The sequence below is a fragment of the Phascolarctos cinereus genome, unplaced genomic scaffold (genome assembly GCF_003287225.1).
Source record: "Phascolarctos cinereus isolate Bilbo 61053 unplaced genomic scaffold, phaCin_HiC Scaffold_1;HRSCAF=81, whole genome shotgun sequence".
NCBI lineage: Eukaryota > Metazoa > Chordata > Mammalia > Diprotodontia > Phascolarctidae > Phascolarctos > Phascolarctos cinereus.
Window position 1 is genome coordinate 128,876,646 of NW_027555514.1, and position 22,408 is coordinate 128,899,053.

The 22,408-nt window shown below is 35.3% G+C and overlaps 1 protein-coding gene across 1 annotated transcript in view; it reads right to left on the bottom strand.

The window, feature by feature from the left end:
• Positions 1 to 22,408, bottom strand: part of CFTR (CF transmembrane conductance regulator) — a 196,319-nt gene that overhangs the window by 148,350 nt on the left and 25,561 nt on the right. Inside the window, exons 4-7 of the mRNA XM_078149954.1 lie at positions 14,418 to 14,633; positions 10,477 to 10,566; positions 9,509 to 9,672; positions 8,474 to 8,599 (exon numbers count right to left, since the gene is read on the bottom strand). Of these exons, the coding sequence (XP_078006080.1) occupies positions 8,474 to 8,599; positions 9,509 to 9,672; positions 10,477 to 10,566; positions 14,418 to 14,633 (596 nt within the window). The remainder of the gene's footprint in view (positions 1 to 8,473; positions 8,600 to 9,508; positions 9,673 to 10,476; positions 10,567 to 14,417; positions 14,634 to 22,408) is intronic.

Here is a 22,408-nt window from a genome sequence, read left to right on the forward strand (position 1 = left end):
CCAAAAATAACATTTCAAAGAAAAAGGAGATCAAACACATGATGAGATGAAAGTGATTGAATTTGCTCAAGCTACACAATGACTTAGTCCATGAGTTTTACTTATTTTAGTAAGCCAAGTTAAAAATGCTGGCTAAGGTCAATTTAAAATTAATAAAATCTCAAATTATTTTAAAACTCAACATTTTTGTGAAAGTTAAATTACATTTAAAACACTAAGAATATAAAAAGATAAAACAGCTTAAAAAAAGAACAATGGAGGGAGAAAGAAGCACAAAGGTATAGTGGGAAAAGAAAAGAAAAAATAACTGGAAGCAGAAAAATGAGGATTTTTTAAAAAGATTATTCTCCAATGAGTAATATTTTTCATTTGAAATCCACTTAAGATATATGAGTCATAAAAATACTTTTATCAGTATCTTTTGAAAACTAGAAAGTGATTTTATGACAGAAGTGCAATAAAACAATAGCTGTGCCCTGAGCTTTGGAGCACATTTTTGCCCTGGTTCAATACTGGCACAGGCTGAGTTTAATCACTCTATTGCCCTTCATCAGAGCAATCTCTCTCTGAACATTCTATTTAATCTCTCCAGTAGATGCCAACTATTTCTCATATTTACGTCAGTTCAAAACATGCCTTTCGTCAGCAATTCCCAACCTTTTCAAGCAACAATTTCATGGCAGGTTAAGGAACTAGATTCTATAAGCCACAACTAAGCATTCACTTTGCCAACAAAACACTAAATGGGGTCATGGAGAGTCAGACACAACTGAAACAACTGAACAAGCATTTACTATTAGAACTGTGCAAACGTCAATTTACAGTGGAAAGGATGGGTTTCACAAGATTATAGATGTAAAACTGGAAAGGACCTTAAAGATCAGTCCAACCCTCTCATTTTAGAGATGAAGAAACTGAGGCCTGAAGAGTGATTTCTCCAAGGCCATATAGCTAATAATAATCTGAGGTGAGATTCAAATTCTGACTGTAGACCTAGCTCTCTATTCACCAGAACACTAATGTTATGTTATGTTATGTTATGTTATGTTATGTTATGTTATGTTATGTTATGTTATGTTATGTTATGTTATGTTATGCTATGCTATGCTATGCTATGCTATGCTATGCTATGCTATGCTATGCTATGTTATGTTATGTTATGTTATGTTATGTTATGTTATGTTATGTTATGTTATGTTATGTTATATTGTTATCTTTTGTAGTAGAGGAAGAAATAACCAAAGTCAGAAGTAAGGATCACCTAGATGAAATTTATCATAGAGGTCTGAGCAAAAGGATAGCTGCTGACCAGTCACCTAGCTTGCAATCCCAGCACTAATATATGCAACAGTGATGAAGATTGTATTGGCTAATCATTGTTACTTCCAAAAACAATTCCTAAGTCCTACACAAACTGCCATGGTATTGTAAACTTTTTCTAGATGATGGTGAGAAAAATTCTGTGGCTTTCCTGGATTTTTTCTTAAATGGCATAACAAAAATAAATGACCAATAACCATGTTTGGGAAATAGTACTCTTTTACTCCTTCTATTTATACGGCAGGGGACTTAATATTTCACCTTTTCTTTCTTGTTGTTCCAATCACACACCTGGAGTTTAGCTCTCATTCCTGTCTACATGAATCAACCCCTTGAATTCCAGGTAACCCATATTTAGCTCATCCAAGAAAGTACTTTTCTTTTAGTCTGCTTTTCCCTTTAAAACTTTGATGCAATATATAAATAACCCTACATTACTGATCTCTTTTCACCAATTTTCCTGAACCATGTGTCTCCCATCACTCAATTTCCTAATTTCTCAAATTCCAAATTCCTAATGTTTAAGGAATAAGGGCTTTGGCTAAAGGAAACTAACCTACTATGGCTTGGAAAATACACTGGATTAATTTTTTTGCCAAGGGTTAGTTCAGCAATTGTAACACAGTCTGTACTGTATGTCTTCCCTGGATATAGTCTTGAATGATCAAAGCAAGAAAGTTATTTGGGGTGAAGCCAAAGAGGATCCCAAGTGCTAGGTACTAGTAGTTTTTTATGAAGTACTACAAATGGAGAGGCACTGTGGCATAGTGAACAGAATTCTGGCCTTAGAGATAGGTTCAAGTCCTGCCTCTGACACACAAAGCCTTATGACCCTGGCCAAATCACTCAATCTCTCAGTGCCTTAGGCAATTCTCTAAGACTCAAAGTTTCAGAAAAGTTTTGTCTATTTCATACAAGGAATCTCCCTCCTAGTTCTATTTACCACTGAAAGAATAGTTCCAAACCAAAACAAAGAATCAATTCAAATCAAGCAAAAATGTATTCATCAAGTGCCTACGATGTGCCAGGCACTATGCTAAATTCTGAGGATACAAAGAAAGACAGAAAACTCCCTGCTTTCAAGGACTTCATAGTCTAATGGAGATAACATGCAAGCTATGTATGAACAGGAGTACTCACACACACACACACACACACACACACACACACACACACACACAACACAAGATAAATTGTAAATAATCTTAGAGTAGAGGCATAGAGATTAAGGACCAAGAAAGGTTTCTTGCAGAAGGTGGGACGTCAGCTGAGACTTAAAGGAAGCCAGGGAAGCCAGGAATTACAGATGAGGCAGAAGAGAGTTCCACTGGGGAAAAGCCAGTGAAGATGCTTGGAGCTACAAGACGAAGTATCTTTTGTGAGGAACTTCAAGGAGGCCAGTGTCATTAGATCATGGAGTGTGTGAAAGCAGGAAGGTATAAGAAGACTGGAAGGAAGGAAGAAGAAATGATACCTTTTGGTGATTTTCATTAAACAAGCTGCATTAACTTCAAAAGCTTAGGTCCATAGGTTCAAATGCTGGGGCCACAGGCTTAGGATTTTGCCTCTGTAAGTTACTATTCTTGTTTTAAAGAACACATTTCACCATAGAGATTTTGCGTTTACCATTTATTATAAGCCACATAACTGTCCATGAAAGCCATTTCCCAAAGACTCATGGCACTGCGCAGGTGATCCATTGGTCTCAAAGGTTATGACAAAGGAATACAAGCTCTAGTAAGACTTGTCAAGCTAGAAAATCTTTGAGTAGTTGGGCTATTTTGAACCTAAAAACTCAAATGCATGTGTACATATGTATATGTGTGCACGTATATACTAACTAATTCAATAGACAGACTATCTATAGCATGGCATGGTCTGGATATTGGACATTTTCAACTTCTATTTTTCTCATATGGATTGTTAGGCCCATATCATTTGAGTAATCATAGATTTCATAAGAAGGCCCTGTAATTGAATCAGCAAAACATCTTTAGCAAACAGAAATATACTGAGGATTGTAATATCAATAAAGAATCTCTCTTCCATCTGGACCTTGCACAGCATCCTAGATGCAGAGCTGAAAGAGACCTCAAAGGACAACAAGTACAACTTCTTAATTTTACAGATAAGGAGACTGATGCCCAAGGAAATTAAGTGACTTGTCCAAGGTCCCACAAGTATTGGGCATCCAAGGTAGGATTTATATCCAGATACTCTGACTCTAGAGCCAGGGCTCTTTTCCCTATAATACACTGCCTCATTTATATTCTCTAGCAACAACACACACCACTGAGTGAGCACAATATAGAATCCCCCATTTTAAACCTCAATTTCCTAATAATCAAAGGTTTGTTAAATAAATATCTCTACAGTTGCTTCTATCAGGAATCTTATAGGATCTTAACATATTTATTAAGGGCTGAGAAGTGTCCAGGTTGAAGGCTATGTTGTGCCCTACCAAATATATTTTTAGAATAAACAAACCAACCCAAGGGAATTGTTTATCTACTGCACCATTCAGTTGGTGAAATTGTAAGGAACTTGCCTACTATAGAGGATCATATATGAAAGCCTGCCTCTTCCCTTCTCATGTTTTCACCAAGGATATCATCAATATATGTATATATGATGCTTATAGAGATTTCATTTTTAAAAAGAGGCATGTGGTACTAGTTTTTCATGTCCTCTCCATCACCACTTTTGGTGATTTTGCTCCATTCTTTTGGTAATTTACCTCTTTAAGACAATGTGAAAAGCAATCTCTGAGTGCATTTCAAGTCATGTTGCCTCCAACATAGGTTGCTTCTGTATACATGCCAGTTCAGTTGCTTTCCCCAACTTTTCTTAAGTGACATTCCGAACTTGTGCCCACAGTTCCATCAAAGTCAGTGAATGTCAGAGTAGATGTTGATTTCATATGGAGGTACCTCATAGAATTTCCTCTACTTTTTTATCCTCCAAAATGGATATTGGTACATACGGTGAAATTATCTTTATAGTAGCATTTTTCTTGCGCTCACAATACACGAGACAGCTATATGTCTCATAAAGTGATGTTTTGTGTTGCCTTTGGGCATCAGATGAAATCAATTCTGCCAACTTCATGTTTTTTGCCTCTCTAGGGAAAACCTGTGAATCCATTCTTCCATTTAGTTCCAACTTCCATTTCTTCATTGATTCATCCAGTTCTATATCCTAAGATCATAGAATCATACATCTAGAGATAGAAGAGACCTCAGGGGTCAAAGAGTCAAACAGCCTCATTTTATGGGTGAGGAAAATGAAGCTCAGGGATATTAAGTGATTTGCCCAAAGTGTCTCAGGTAGCTAGTGTCAGAAGAGGGATTTGAACTCAGGTTTGCTTACTGCAATACTTGTGTTTGTTCCATAGTAACACAGTATATGAATTCATTGGTCATTGGACCAAGACCTCACATTTAGAGAACCTACAGTTAATGTTTATACTCAATCTAAAAACTATGTGATTCTTAAACACCCTATGCCCCTTTGCCACTTTTCTACTACCATCATTAGGCAACAGGCAAAAAGGACTGAAGATTTTTCATTTGTTTTTCTTCATTTCTTGTCTAAACCTTGCTATGATACCTCATGTATATCTCCTTACAGAATGCAACAGTAGTGAATTACACTACTGAATGGAAAGTGATTGACCAAAGAGAAATCATTCTCTTGATCTCATTTTAGGTAATTTGATTTTTATTTTATTTAAAAATTATTTTTGGTTACATTAGAGTTCCAAGCTATTTCCTTACTCCCTCCCAGCCCTGCACTAGAGGAGGCCGAACATTTGTGACACAGATATATTTGTGAAACTACACAATACATAGCTCCATATATCAGTTCTTTCTCTGGAGATAGATAGCATCTTTCTTCAGAGATCCTTTGTAGTTGATTTGAATAGTCATATACAATTCAGAATAGCTTAATCATTCACAATTACTCTTTGAACAATATCGCTGATGGTTTATACAACATTCTCTTGGTTTCTGTTCATTTCACTCTTTATTATTTCTTGCAAGTCTTTCCATGTCTTCCTAAAATTATCCTGCTCATTATTTCTTACAGCACAATTGTATTCCATCACAATCATACATCACAACTTATTCAACCATTCCCTCAATTTCCAGTTCTTTGCCACTACAAAGAGAGCTGCTATAAATACTTTAGACATATAGGTTCCTTTTCTTTTTCCCTGATCACTTTGGGAAACAAACCTAATAGTGGTATTGCTAAGTCAAAGGAAATACACAGTTTTATAGCTCTTTGGCCATAATTCCAGATTGCTCTTCAAAATGGTTGGGTCAATTCATAGTTCCACCAACAATGTATTACTGTCCCAATTTTTTCACATCCTCTCCAACATTTGTAATTTCCCCCTTCTATCATTTTAGCCAATCAGATAGGTATGAGGTATGTCACAATTGTTTTAATTTACATTTTACTAATCAATGATGATTTAGAGTATTTTTTAATACGATTATATATAGCTTTGATTTCATTCCTGGTATCCTACTTGATCATAAGGTATTGTCTTTGTGACATATTGTTACAGTCTCCTAGTTAGTATTTTATTTAGGATTTTTACATCAATATTCATTAAAGAAATTGGTCTATAGTTTTCTTTCTGTTTTTGCTCTTTCTAGTTTAGGTATCAGCACAGTATTTGTTTCATAAAATGAGTTTGATAGGAGTCCTTTACCTATTGTTCCAGACAATTTATTTAATATTGGAATTAGTTTATTTTTAAATGTTTGGTAGTATTCAGTTGTAAATCCAACTGGTTTAAATTCTTTTTTCTTATTTATTTTCTCTTATTTATTCTTATTCATTTATGGCTTGTCCAATTTTTTCCAAAATATGTTTATTTTTATTTTTATTTTCATTTTTAATACTAATTACTTGGTTTTCTTCTCTCTTTAATCATATTAACCAATTGTTTTTTAGGATTTGTTTTTTTTTTGTAAAATCAACTCCTGGTTTTATTAATTCAATGGTTTTCTTACATTCAATTTTATCAATATCACCTTTAATTTTCATTCCCAATTTAGTGTTTAATTGGGGTTTTTTAATTTTTTCTTTTTCTAGTTTTTTTAAAATTGTATACCCAATTCGTTGATCTTCTCTTTCTCTATTTTATTGATGTAAACATTTAGAGATATAATTTAGAAGGTACACAATTATCTGGGGCAGCTTGGTTGTGCCAGGCCAGGCCTGGTGTCAAGAAGATTCATCTTCCTGAGTTCAAACTGACCTCAGACACTTAATAGCTGTGTGACGCTGGGCAAATCACTTAACCCTGCTTGCCTCATTTTCCTCACTGTAAAATGAATTAGAGACGGAAATAAACCATTACAGTATCTTTGCCAAGAAAACCTCATTTGGGGTCACAGAGAGTTGGACATGACTAAAACCATTGAAAAACAACAACATAATTACTGAGAAATAGTTAATATTGCTTGGCGAGACATCTTCTAGGAATTCACCTACTTAAAGGTATAACAGACTCATTAATTACTGAGATCAAGAGAATAGGAGGAAATTGTGGGAAGATGGTGGAATAAGGCAGGAAACTAGTGGCTCTCCCAAATTCCCCCACAAATAACTTAAAATAATGCCTCAAAGTAAATTTTAGAGAAGCAGAAATAATTAAATATTGGGCTAAATCAATCGTCCAGCCTAAGACAACTTCAGAGAGCATTAAGAAAGATCTGATCTGCAGGGGTGGTGGTCTGGCTTTACTAAAGTGAAGATACATTCTAACAGATACAACAGATTCAACAGACAGCAAGCCCTGGGGGCAGCTGTGTCTGCAGCAGCCTTACTTTTGGGAGGTTTCACCCCATGAATGTTGGGTGGGAATATTATGGTGGCCCTCTGCTGGTTCAGGACATGGGGCTCAGTTGCACCACCAGAGAGGGATTCAGGCTGTGGCTATAAGCAAGTAGGAGTGAGCACATGCTGGTGAATGTGGTCACAGAAGGGCAGGGCCCTGCTGGTTATGGTTGCTCTCAGGAGAATGAGTCCCTGGTTTCAGTTCTAGGGCAGAAGGGCAAGCTGATGCCTGCAGCCATCTGAGGGACTATAGGGAGCAAGAGAATTTGCAGCGGTGGTGCTGGGGACCCAGGTCACAGCCTGAGGTCACTTATAGACCAAGGCATGAGCCAGAGAAGCCGTGACCACATCTGGTCTTAGATTATAGAACAATAGAAAAAATTTTTTTTAAAAATTCCCCTAGATAGAACTCAGAAAACAACAGCATGAAAAACTGGAGGCCTGAGACATTATCCCCCATGCCCAGAAGCAGAGCCCAACCCTAACATAAAGTTAACAAACAACAAACAGGCTGCTAATAAAATGAGTAAGCAACAGAGAAGGAAGCCAACCATAGATAGTTGCTACGGTGATAGAGGAAATCAGATTTCAAACTCAGAAGACAAAACAGTTTCTTGTAAAGCTTCAAAGAAAAATATAAAATGGTCATAAGCCCAAAAAGAGTCCTTGGAAGGGCTTAAAAAGGACTTTAAAAATCAAATAAGAGAGGTTGAAGAAAAATTGGGAAAAAATAATAATAATGCAAGAAAAGCAAGAAAATTATAAAAAGGAAGTCAACCAACTGAAAAAAGAGATCCAAAAGTAAAAATTAGAATTATGCTAGGGGAAGCCAATGACTTCATAAGACATCAAGAAATAATAAAACAAGATTTAAACAATGAAAAAAATAGGAGAGAATGTATATAAAACATGTCATTAGGAAAATCTGGAAAATAGAGGAGAGATAATATGAGAACTGTTAGACTACCTGAAAGTTATGATTTTAAAAAAATTCTAGCCATCATAATTCAAGAAATTATTAAGGAAAATTGCCTCGAAGTTCTAGAATTAGAAGGTAAAACAGAAATTGAAAGCAATCCACCAATTACTGCCTGAAAGAGATACCAAAATGAAAACTTACAGGAACATTATAGCTAAGCCTCAGAGCTCCCAGGTCAAACAAAAAATATTATAAGCAACTAGAAAGCAACAGTTTAAATATTGCAGAGCTACAGTTAACATAACACGCAATTTAGCAGCTTCTAAATTTCTAAATTGCCACAAATCTGGAAATTTTGGTCATAAAAAGATAACTTACTGTCTTAGATTTTCAATCATCTTTTCCATTGCTTCTTCCCAACAGTATGCCTTAACAGACTGTATATTGTCAATCATTTCTGAAGTTATCACAAGTCTTTCATTTATCTTTCCTGCTCTCCTTTCTCTGAAAAAAAAAGTAATAAAATTAAATCAGTTCAAATTCAGGATATCTTTACTGGCATAGTCTTATATCTGTTAGACAAAATGATTCAAAAGAGCCCTTCCATCATTGTTATTCTACGGTTCTCTGGTCAAAATAACTTACATTGCTTAATCAGCATTGTTCATGCCAGTTAGAGGAATCAAAGTTTTTAAAATTAAAAAGACAGGATTCAGCCGCAAATCTTTTGGAAAAAAAAAAGACTCCAGGTGATTTCTAATTTGCTCTGCTCATACGATCATCATTATCAATAATAACAATTCCATATTGTACTTCAGGTATTTGTGAAATAATTGGTGTAGATAGTTATACATCTTTCTACCACACACCAAAACAGATTACCACTCTTTCATTCCTCAGTAGGTAGTTTTTTTTGAGTTGCTGAGGCAGTTCGGTCACAAATGCAAAAATGTCACATCAATATTGTATTGTTACTGGGTCACAAATGCAAAACAATGCTAAATTAAGTTATTGATAATAGTAACCCTACGTAACATATCATCGATAATATAACATTTGAATATTATAATAATCCTCATTTGAAGGAACAAAAAAACCTAGAGAGACTGGGATGCGATTGGAAAAGTCAGATTCTTTACATCATGTGCATGTAATTGATGTCTCTCAAATGCATTTTGTAATCTATAAAAACTATATTAATTTTTACTAATTTCCCTAGAGCTATTCAATAGATTAACAAATATAAAATGCTACATAATCACAAAAAGTGGTATTGAAATCCTTAAATTAATTCCTATTTAACGAGATGGTAGGTCAGATAGCAGCATGAAACAGTCCTAACAGTATGTCAGTGCATGTTTCGCAAACACCATAAAGAAGAAAACGGGGGCGGGGCAAGAAAAGCTTTATCACCTGTACTTCATCGTCATCTGTCCTAACCAGGCTTGGAACAGAGCAAGTACTATTAGGAAAGCAAGTCCGCAAAACGCTGAGGCTTGTAGCAGTTCCCAAAGAAGTCCCATCAGGAGCACCACTTGCAAAGGTACGATCCAGACAAAATGTGCCAGCGCCAGCCCCTGAAAAAGCCACAGTTTAACAAAAGGAAAGCCAGGAAAAGACTTGGAGTTATGTCCCACAAAAGCGTATCAGAACGAGAGCGCAGTAGTACAAAATTATCTAAACCTTTGAGGATCTGAGCACGCGGCAGTCTAGGTGTCAATTACCTTAAGAACACATTCCACACCCACACTTTAATCAATTGCAGGCCCCATTTCTTAAAGTACTTCCACGGGAAAATGTTGCACGCCTCTAAGCTTAGGACTTGATACTTTGAATACTTAATATGTCAGACATTTATTTTAAATAGCACACTGATGATTTAGTTTAAAAAAAAAACAGCAGCTAGGGCACAGGGGCATGATAGATCTCCAGATCCTTAGAATCATGTGTTTGTTTATGGCCAAAATAGAAACTTAAATGTTATAAGGGCTGATGCACATTCTTTAACAGAGGGGCCTGAATCAGAAATACTTAGGGTGTGATAGGCAGTCAAAGAGTGGAATTAGGAAGGGAAGACAGACCTGATAACTCGGTAAATTTTGCTTACTAGGAAGCCATGTTCACATGCTGAAGTTTCTTCTAAGCTCTGTAATATCACAGACTCCAAGCTAATTCCCTTCTGAATCACGAATTAATTCAACCAGAGGAAATACAGCTGAGTGAGGCAGAGATCAGAATTTCATAATAATCAGGGTTCAACCGCACACTGCTGTCATCTGATTCAGGAAAGCTCTAAGCTATGAGTTTTGTGAAGATGTGTAGTTGTTTACATTAATTGTGTGATACGACATGCACAAAAGATTAAATGAGCTGCTACATACCTCATCAAACTTGTTCAGATTGTTGGAAAGAAGACTGATAAGCTGTCCGGTGCTTATTTTATCTAGAACACGGCTTGACAGTTTTAAGGTCTGAAGAGAAAAAAGGAAAAGAATTGGCTTTAAAGTATCATCAACGTATCCTAACATTACTAGGAATATCCAGTAACATTATAAAAGAGGCATTATGGGGCAGTCAGGTGGCACAGTGGATAGAACACTGGCCTTGGAGTCAGGAGGACCTGAGTTCAAATTGAGCCTCAGACACTTGACACTTACTAGCTATGTGACCCTGGGCAAGTCACTTAACTCCATTGCCTAGCCCCCAAAAAAATTATTAAAAAAAAAGTTATACTGAACATACTATCTTTGCTTATTAAAAACACAGAAAATCACTTTACTTAATTTTCCTTTTAGATTTATATGATTATATTTTGTTAGCTAGATTTTTATCTTCTAAAAGCTATACAGTACCTGAATCCTTCCCCTCCTCCATTTGTAAAGATTTCCAAATCATATGACATGAATAACAATATGTAAATATCTATATATAATTAAATTATATGTATGTAATATTTTTAAAAATAAAAAATTAGTGGGCATTCTTAATTAGAATCTTGGTATTAATATTTTTGTTTTATAACTATTTATATATATATAAATATTATATTATAACTATTTTATAACAATTATTAAAATTTCATTACAGGTAAATCATTAATATTTAAATGCATACAATATTAGACATAATATTAATTAGTGATTGATTGGTATTTCAAAAGAAAAAATGTTCTGAGTGTTATGCTAGGTGCTAGTGATCCAAAAGCAAAAATGAAACAAACAAACAGGAGATTATGTTTAATGAAGCCTGAATGATCCAAGGCTATCCACAAAATGTTACTCTAGCATGGAGAAGTTATAGGAGAACATAGACAAGATTCTAATAGGATAAGAAGCAGATAAATTGCAACCTGCATCAATGAAGAGAACATATTAAGGATATAGTGATATATCAAAAGGGCAGCTAGATGGCACAGTGGAAAGAGCATAAGCCCTGGAGTCAGGAGGACCTGTGCTCAGATTTGGCCTCCCTTACTAGCTGCATGGCTCTGGGCAAGTCACTTAACCCTGCTTGCGTTAGTTTCTCATTTGTAAAATGAGCTGGTGAAGGAAATGGCAAACCACTCGAGTATCTTTGCCAAGAAAATCCCAAATGTGGTTACAAAGAGTTAGACACTACTGAAATGACTCAACAAAATATATTGAGATCCTGTGGTATAAAAATCCATAGACTCTGATCTATTCTAGATAATTTAATTATAATTTCTCATTTAATAATTTTGGTTAGAAATGTCTATTCCTACGTTAAATTAAATCGCAAATGTTATCATCAATAGAGTATTGATATCAAAACCTAAGGAGTGGTATATGTGTGTATGTGTGTGTATACATAGACATACATATACATATACATGTGCATACAATAATATAATATAAAAATTATACTTAATATGTTAATATATTATTATTTAATTTGATACTCACAAATGCCCTGTGAGATATGAGAACGATTCTTAAAAAGACTGAACGCTTTGAAGGCAAGGACCATATCTTATACTTCCTTGCATCACACATCCCAGCACAATGCCTTACATATAGAAAGCATTCAATATATGTATATATATATATGTATATGTATATATATGTGTGTGTATATATATGTATATATATGTGTGTGTGTGTATATATATATGTGTAGTATATATATATATATACACACATAATATATTATATGTGTATATATATATATATATATATATATATATATATATACACACACACATAATATATTATATATGTTGATTTGATTTATTCTTCCACTTGGGAAAATCTTTTCATAAGGATCTAATTAGAGGAGCTAGCACTTGTTTTTGGTTTGTTTTGTTGTGTTCTACTTTATTAGTGTCTATGACTGGTAGTTAAATTATAAAGGTGTTGCCAGATTGCAGAACTTATAATACAGAACAACTTGCTCTATCATAAAAGTTGGAATGGAGTTGAGAAGACAAGAATGGAGTTGGGAGTGGTGAGTGGCTAGTTGCCATAAGGGTAAAAACTGATCAGGCACGGGAAAGGGTGAGGCAAGGGTAGGTCTAACTCACAGTCGAGTGCAGTGCCTAAACTAGTGCCATGCATGCTCATTATACTATTTTAATGATGATAACTATGGATGCCATGAGGGTGAGGCTGAAGAGATAACATAATTTGGCAAGGACCCACGGGGAAAGAATGATAAGGCGTAAGTACTGCTTATGGATGTTTACAAATCAGTGTCTTCTTTGTGATATTTTTCTCTCTGATGTCCATGTTGTACAGACTCTAAACTCCAGGAAAAATATTATAAATTCTTCTCAAAAGACAGTGTTTAGATCAGTTTTTAAACTGAGGATTACATCATTGGTATTTTCTAATGCTTATTCACTTAGGAGACCGTCTTCAGTGATGTGATTAAGATAGAGAACGTGTTTTCTTCCTCTTCCCACTACAAAGTTTGCCTGATAATAAAGGATGAGTATTATGATTTTAGAACAGAAGAGATCTAGCTTTTCTATCATGAAATTGTTATTAGGATCTTCTCTGATGCTATATTACATGTTATTTGTCTTTATTAACTCAACTATACAAAGTCGCCATTTTCAAAAATGAAGGTAAAGAAATTATCAAACATTTCTACTGTAATACCTTTCTATTCATACTTGACAGAATTAGGAAGCCATACATTGTGTTAAGTCAGGACTGGCCCTAGTATATGTGATTGTAACAGCTCTAAATCCTGTTTGGAAAATAACATGAACTGGGCTAAATCCATTTACAATGCTTTCGGCAAAATCAGACTGTTTTTTGAATGCTTGCCATTACAAACAGAGGTAGGGTAGATTGAATCAGCACATACTTACTGCTGGCATGTAATGCATATACTAGTACAAATAATTTGCAGGGTTTATAGGAATGTAAAATCAAGCCCCATTTAAGGCTATATTTTTCTATTACAACATGCTAGGACTGTAAGTTTTCCTGTTATAGTTTATAATAATTCTTTTTTAAAATTTAAAATATAGTATTTCATTTTTTCTTTAACCTTACTTCCATCAATTAATTTTAAAGGTCAATTTCTGCTAATTTTTATGTAGGTGGTGATAGTCACTTTAATGGGAAATAAAAAATAAGTTAAAAATGGGGCATGTGACAGCCTATATCCACTTAGCAATGAAGTTTATAGCCTTAAGATCTGAAAAAGAGGGATATAGTATAGTAGTATGAATGTTGCCTCTGAAGACAGGAGATATGGGTTCAAGTCCTATATTGCTACTTCTGTGACACTGGGCAAGCCACTTCCCTCTTTGGACATCAGCTTCTTCATCTGTAAAATAAGGGGATTGGGAGTAGATGTTCTCTAAGGTGACTTCTAGCTCAGAAGACTACAATGTGCTATAACAATGTTAATTATGTGAGAAAAAATTTAAACATGACTCATTTTGATATTGACCTTTAATGACATCAATACCCTGACACTAGTGCTTCTGGCAGTGTTTCAGTTCAATTCAATTCAATCAGCACTGATTGAGCATCTACTATGTACCAGGAACTGTGCTACCTGCTGGAAATACAGAGACAAAAAAATGAAATAGTCTCTGCCCTCCAGGTACTTGCTTTCTCCCAGATAATAATATGTCTAAAGGAATGAAGAAAGCAGGGAAAGGAAGAAGAGGAATAGGTGGATTTTAAATAATTCTCCAATCCTCCAAATTCAAACTTTTGTGATTTCTATCTAATTGTGAATTCATGGCATCTAAAAAAGGCTTCATACTAGCAGGATTCATTCACAACACATAGCAAAGTGGGTCTTCCTGTTATGCCATCATGTATTTTCAAAAAGACATTACCTTTTTGTAAATCAAACTAAACAGGGCTATTCTCATCTGCATTCCTATGTGATGAAGGCCAAAGATGGCAGGGTGTAGAAGCAGTGTCCTCACTATAAAGAGAAGGCATAAACCTATGCCTAGATAAATTGCAATGGATCGTTCTACTTTGTTGTCAGGATCATAGGAGGCTATGATTCGTCCCAATAAGAGAGGCTGCACTGCTTTGGTTACTTCCTGCAGAGGGAGAAAAAAAAACACACAAAAAGTAAATTGCAGTTATCTTGTAGTATCAATCCAAAAAGAATCAGATTGTAGGGAGGACTTAAGATAGGATTAGACAGAAATTCACATTTGGTATGTGCCTTACTACATATTCTTTGACATACCCTCAGTGATAACACATATTTATCTTTTGAGAATAGATTTGATTTCTAGAAACCTCTCTTCCAAAATCTTTTAGAGACAAGCTGAATGAAATGAGTAAATAAACTGAGTGATAAAATTCTGTTTGCTTTTGTTTTAAAGAATGACAACAAAATGATGATGTGGGTTTTCTTGGGTGGCTGCTAAACTGACCCTGAAAGCAAAGCTAAGAGATAAGTTCCCAAAAATATTTTGAGCAATGACAACATCAATGGAGAGAATGTAGAGCAGGAGTTTAAAGCCAACTCTTTCAGAATATTTTTTTCAATTGAAGGAAAGGCTCAATTTCAGTTAGTGAAAATAAAAGTGTAATTTTTTCCCATTCATGTTTACAGACCCATTGAAATCCATCTATGAACTCTTTGAGGATCTGTGAACACCAAGTTAAGAATCTGTGATTTAGAGTTTCTCTAGGGGGGCTGCTTTAAAGTATATGCTCTCATTTATATAAGTTCTTTTTATCTTTTGGAAAAATTTTGTTATTCAGTTACTTCAGTCTTGTCGGAGTATTCATGACCGCATTTGAGATTTTCTTGACAAAGATACTGGAATGGTTTGACATTTCCTCCTCCAGCTCATTTTACGGAGGAGAAAACTGAGGCAAACAGGGTTTAAGTGACTTGCCCAGGATCACACAGTATCTGAGTATCTGAGACTAGATTTGAACTCAAGAAGATGAGTCTTTCTGACTCCAGGTCTAGCACTCTATCCATTGCACCACCACTATTGAAAAAAAATACTGAGGATTTAAAAAATTTTATATTATGGGTCTGCTTTCTTATCTAACATAGCTAGTTATTTGGCAGGGAACAAATGAAAAAGAGAAGTATTTTAGGTTTTTTTCATATTTAATATAGGCATGGTCCCAAATATCCCCACGTATAGTTGCATCACTTGAGCTTGTGATCAAATATATTATTATTTTTCCCCCTAAATGTCACTGTAATGTGTGGGTAATTTTATTTCCCCTGTAGTCTTACTGAAAACTAACTAAGGATGGATCTAAAATAGGACTGAGGAAAGACGAAGAGGGGCACTAAATGAGAAAGGAAACTAGATTTAAAAAATAAAACATTAATTTAAAATATGAATCTCCCAAGGCAGATTTTTGTTCTCAACCTCAGGCACAGCACAGTATAACTCCAGTCTCCATTATTCATTTCATTTCCTTTTTTCTGTGTGAGTGTGATCTGGTCATCAAGTTCCTCATCTGGAAAATGAAGGAGTTGTACTAGATGACCTATAAATCTCTTTCAATTCTACACCTATGTTCCAATGGTCTTCACCTCCCATGGAATGCATCGTTATATCTTTCTTTATTTCTCTACATAATATATACATCTTTTCCATGCAACTCTCTAACACAGGCCAGCTCTCAGTTCATCCCTAGTCTATTAAGCCAAAACATAAAAGGGCTTAGAAACATTTTATGATCACTCGTTGAAGAAGCAGCTTGTCATCTGTGTTTTAAGCTTTTTAAATGAAAGAACCCAATCTACCACATACTTTATAACAAGTATAGCACTTTAAAAAAATATAAGAAAAATAATAGTATCACATTATTTAGATTTGGAAAACACTCTAATGATTACTTAATCTAACGCGCTAATTGTACAGATGAGAAAATTGGGTCTATTTGCTCAAAGTCAAACAGATAGTAAGGACAATACTAAGCATTCAGGTCTTCTGACTTCCAATCCAGTGCTCTGCATACTATAATAAAGCCTCCCACTTTCACTTTTAAAGTAATAGTGATCACTGTTTATGTTTGCACACTGTTTTAGAGTTTACAAAGTCTTTTCTCCTGACAGATGATGAAACTGAGGCTCAGATAACGTATGTGGCTAAGCAGCAAGTTAATAGTAGAGTCAATATTTAAATCCACAGATTTCTGACTCTGTAGCTGATGTGTTTTTTTTATTATGACACCCTTTAAGAAAAAATTACACAAACCTAAATCTGAAATAAACATTTTTTCCTCTGATGCCAGAAACCAACAATCTAACAAATGCAGACAGCTTGTATATATATGTATAGTGAATTGAGTCCCCTCAACCCCCTTCATGAAATTATAAACAGTTATTTTTTTAATAAATAAAATTTCCTGTGGAACTGAACATTTTCCTTCTGGCTCAGCACTGAAGGGCAGCTGCTTTGGTATGCATCGCATCTCCTGACTGATCTCTGTATCTCTCCATGCCTAGGGGTTGTGCTAAAGATGACTGTTGACTAAGTCAGGTAGAATTTCCCCACCTTGCTGAACTGAAAAAAGAGGGTAGAAATGACTACACCTACTTTCTTTGAGGCCAGTCTCTCTGGGAATATATCCAGAGCATTCTCTACTTTAGATTTAAGTTACACAGCAAACTGGTGGAATCATTTCTACCTTTCTTATAAACCACCAAAGAGAGAAGTTTCTTTTGACTCATGAGCCAGTCATCAACACAGTCCCCAGGTAGGGGAACATATAGGGACCAATAAAGAGCTCCTATACATCTCAAAGCACTTGCTTATCAGTCAGTGATGAGCCAATGTGAAAGTCCACCTCCATGAGAACTTCCCCTTTCTCACAAAGGTCCATGCTCTGTAATTTTATTGTATAGATTGAAGGTTTGATTAAGGATTCCCAGATCAACTCTATACTATATACATGTATAATAAACTGATAATTCATAGATTATTATACACACTAAAAAATCATTTGTGTAATGTCACTCAACTCACCATTATTTTCAATAATTAAATAGCTCATGGAGAAAGGGGCTATAATAATGCCAGAGTGGATGCTGAGCTGACCTGGGTTCAAATCCTACCTTTCACAGACACTGGCTATGTGACCCTGGGCAAATCACTTAGTCTCTCAGTGACTGAGGCAGTTCTCTAAGGCAATAATTTTCAGAGAGGGAAGAAAGGAAAGAAAGAAGGAAAGAAGAAATCAAGGAAGGAAGGGAAAGGAAGAAGGAAAGACTGACTTATTAAGCACCCACCCGCCATGGACTATACTAAGCACTTTACAAATATTATCTATATTGGCAGAAAGGCTTTCATCACCTGAGAGTTCCATATACCATTGAAATCATAGGTCTAATTCCTATCCTGTTTCTTTACTTATTGAACTTGTGAATCAGAAGCTACTTAACTCTTTTTTATTCCTTATATTGATTTTTAATCAGTCTATCCCTTTCATAAAGATCCACTTTCATTAAGAAAGGAGTGTTGTTTTTGTTTTTCCAGTGGTGATTGGTCTGTATTGATATCTGCACAATCTCCTCTATTCATAACAGATCAGATATCTCTTCCATTCTCATTTAATGCCAATCAACAAAAGCTCATGAATTGTGACTATTAGTGTCAAAAAAAATAAATGCTCTCTCTTTTCAAGTCCTCATTTCTCTCCCAACAGTGATATAATAGAGAGATTACTAGGTATAGATAAGGTCAAAAGATACAGAACTTTGCTAAAGCCAATGTCAAAACTATATTTTGCTTAAATGTATGTAAATACTTCTATGGGTTGGGTGTTGCCTATTCAATGCAAAAAAGAGTATTCTGAGGAAAAGAATCATACCATGACAGCTAAGACTTTTACTATTAGGAATCAGGCTTAACCATTTAGTTTCCTTCCCAGTAAGTAACTTAGACAAAACTCCCTGACATTGCTTCTCCAGTCTAGCTTTATTTTTTCCAACATTTGACCTCTACTCCAATAAACCTTTTAGGTGAATTAGTTTGTTTGTAGTTTCATACAAGGGGGAAAAAGCTCTATCAGTTTCTGAATGGGACCCCTGTTTTATGTACCAGCATTATTAGATTAGTTATAATTTTGAATCAGTACATACTATAAAACTCATGACTTTTAAACAGTAATAGACTGTTTTGACAAAGGCAATGGTAGAGGAGAGGATGTGTTTATAGCAGAAAAACCTGGGTTATTTTTGGTAATGACATCTCTGATAAGATGACCATCTGCAAACAGTAAATAGACTCCCATAAACTTCTCAAAAAACTGTAAAGCAGTTGACAGTTCAAGGACAAAAGCAATATTGCTCAAACAGTGTATGGAGGTTTTTTTTGTTTTTTTGTTTTTTTGTTTTTGCTGAATCTTTTAAGCTGTGTGTTCTCTTACGTTTACTAAGTAAATCACTTATGGGCGGCACTTAGATTTCCCATTTGGAATCTTTCATTTAAATACTTGCAGAAGTCACAGTCTAAGGGAAAATCAATTTTTGATATTTGGTTATTTGAGAAAAATCACAACCAGAATTTTTTTATATGAAAATAGTAAGTGGAAATTTTTCATATCTATGCATACATGTCCCACTGTTGGATTTGTTTCCAAAGCCACAGGAAGATTCCTGAGATTCCACAGTATGAAACAGTATAATCAACTATACATTTACAAGAAATGGAAATCAAGACATATTTTTAGAAATTTCTTTTTAAATTGTTATTAATCTTTACTAACACTGAACACCAACCAAAATGAGGTAGAATTCAATGTCAATGAATGACTTCCAATCATTTTTGCATTACATTTCTATAACTTGTTCATTCAGAGGACCTCTATTGGTAGTAACTCACATTTATGTACTATGTCAAGATTTAAAATGCACTTTCCTCACACTATTCTAGGGGAGGTAGCACAAGTATTATTTTTACCCCCTCCAAAAAAGGAAACTCTCACAAATATAAAATCAAAAAGTATTAAAATTGGAAGTTATACTGGTAAACTTGTATAACTTCTCACTGGATACAATTTCTTCACCACACTATCCCATAGAAGTGGTAAGACAACTTTTAGCTCCACACTTTCAGTAGCAAGGGGTCCAGTAACTCACATTTCTTTAAAAATAAATAAAACAACCCCCCCACCCTCTAATTGTTAGGAAGTTCTGCCTAATACTAAGCTGAAATCTACCTTACTATTACTTTCAACCACTGGTTCTACTTCAGTCTTCTAGAATGACCAAGACTAACCCCTCTTGTAGGTGACACCCATTCAAATATTTCAAAATAGATAAAACATCCTTAGATCTTCTTTTTTGAACCTAAATATCAGCAGTTCCTTCAAAAGTTCTTCAAATGAATAGTAGAACGTAACAGGATAATGAGACAGAAGGAAAGGAAATAGTCACAGGTCATATTGGTCATGCAGCAACAGATGACCCTGGGGCAAGAGGCATCATCATTCCATTTTCTTTTGATGTTAAAAGTGATTCATCACCAGCAGCTAATCACTGTTATCACCTAATGTGTAACTAGGTACACATACACACAGGATCAGAGACTTAAAGCTGGATGTAATTTTAGAGTCCATGTAGTCTAACAGATGAGGAAATAGAAACCCAATGATTTTAAATGATTTGCCCAAGCTTTCAAAGGTAGTAAACATCAGAAGGGGAATATGAAATCAAGATTTCTGCACAAAGCAAAGAAATATATGGAAGAAAACGTACTTACAGATTCCAGACCACAACAGCCGTGTTATATCAAGCAGCTACGTGGATAGAGTGCTAGGCCTGGAGTCAAATTCTACCTCAGACAATGTGTTACCTGTGTTACACTGGGCAGTCACTTAACGTCTGTCTGCCTCAGTTTCCTCAGCTATAAAAGGGGGATATTAATAGTAGGAGTTATGAGGATCAAATAAGATAATATTTGCATAAAGGGCTCAGTATAGTGGCTGGCATAGATTAAGCACTTAATAAATGTTTGTTCCTTCCATGTCACTGCAGTGAAGTTCCTGCCATTACCCTTATTCCATTTCCCTTCATACTTCATTCTGAGACCTGTTTAAGAAAAACCTCAAGATTCAACTGTTCCTTAACATTCAAATTCCCTGGCTAATAGCAGTACACATAAGTTCCTCGAGGCAGTAACTTTCATTTTTGTCTTCATATCCTAGTGCCTAACACAGTGTCTAGAACATAAATATTCAATAAATGCTTGTTAAATTGAATTTTACCCACTTAAGTAAAAGTTCCCATGTAGACTGCATCTGCTCACTTTTCACCCCATTAAGTCAGCTATGCTGTGTTTCCTATTCTGCTAATTATGACATGCTTCTGAGTTCCCCACCTTCCTATTTGCACCACTATCAAGATGTTCCTGGATTCTGATTCCATCATCCGAGGGTTCACTCTTATTTCGCTGTCATAATGTGATAAGCATGCTTACTGTGTCTTCATACAAATCATTGGTTAAAATGTTGAACAGATCAGACTTAAGTATACCAGGATGCAGCTTAATATATTGCTACAGTTTCATAGTGGTAAACAACTCTTTGGGATAATGTAACAGACTTCACAAAATGTCTTACTAAAAATAAGGTATGCTATATCTACAACATTTCACTGACCTGCTAATTTAAGAACCTTATCAGCAAAAGTCAATAAGGCTAATTTGACCTGACTTGATCTTAGTAAACTTTTGCATGTGTGGTTGTTGAACAGCTGTCATCAATTTTTATGGAATCAGAAGAGGTGCCACGAGATTGCTGGGACCGATGACCTTTGACTGCCAGGGTACTATCAACTCTAACATGGGCATGTCCGCAAAAATAAAGAATGGTTCACAGGGAGTTGTCAAGGATGCAACTGACCTTGCGACATAGATTAATCTGGAACCTAAGCAACAGACTGAAGCCCTCAACGATGTCAGGGTTTAAAGGCTGGTACCATTATTTCTGATGTATCTTAAACATAACCTCCTATGGTGAGGCCCTAAGCTGTAACTTATTTAGCACATGTGTAAATCTTACACTGCATTCATCAATTTCAAACCATTCTAGGGACCCACACAAAACAGAAGAGCACAAAGACACACATGAATAAAAGATTCCAAAAGTTGTAGTGCAGTGCCAACAGAAGATTTCACTTGGATCAACTCCATCACTTCCTTCTAAGAGTTCTATAAACGGCAATTGAATGGACTAACCTTACAAACACCCGGTAACAATTCTCCAGACTTCCCTGGAAGGCTGCAGGCAGCATCATCGTGGGGAAAAGACTAGCAAAGTCTTCAGGGTGGTTTCACACAGCAGCTGACATGCTAGCCCCGCAGCTAAGGTGCTGTGATTTTTTGTTTGTGGTGGTTTTTGTTCTTTGTTTGGTACAATGGAAATCAAGAATCATCTTCATTTTCAAAAAGAAAAAAGTGGATTTTGAAAATTGCAGACCAGGAGTGAGCTTTGTACAATCCTAGCAAAATTATTAGTTGTCAGGAAATCAAAGCTCAGAAAACATTAAATAGTGTGTTGCATCAGATAACTTTAAAGAATCTTCTCTGTACAAAAAATAAAAATAAAAATCTGCAATCCTGTGAACTAGGAAGGTTTATGAAACACATAAGATATATCTAAAAGGAGAGCTTCCCTCCCCAAATATCAGCTTTGCTCTGTAAGTACTAACACATTACCCAATCAATAACCTGTTCGGGTTTGAAACTTCTTGGGACTACAATAGCTTTCTTCTTTCCAGTTTTCTAATGTGCTTCAATGCCTCAAAGATCAATGTTTTCATCTTTGTGAGTACTCCTTTCAACAAGACAGTGTATATTCTTCTAAACCTTAGTAGAAAATCGAGTAG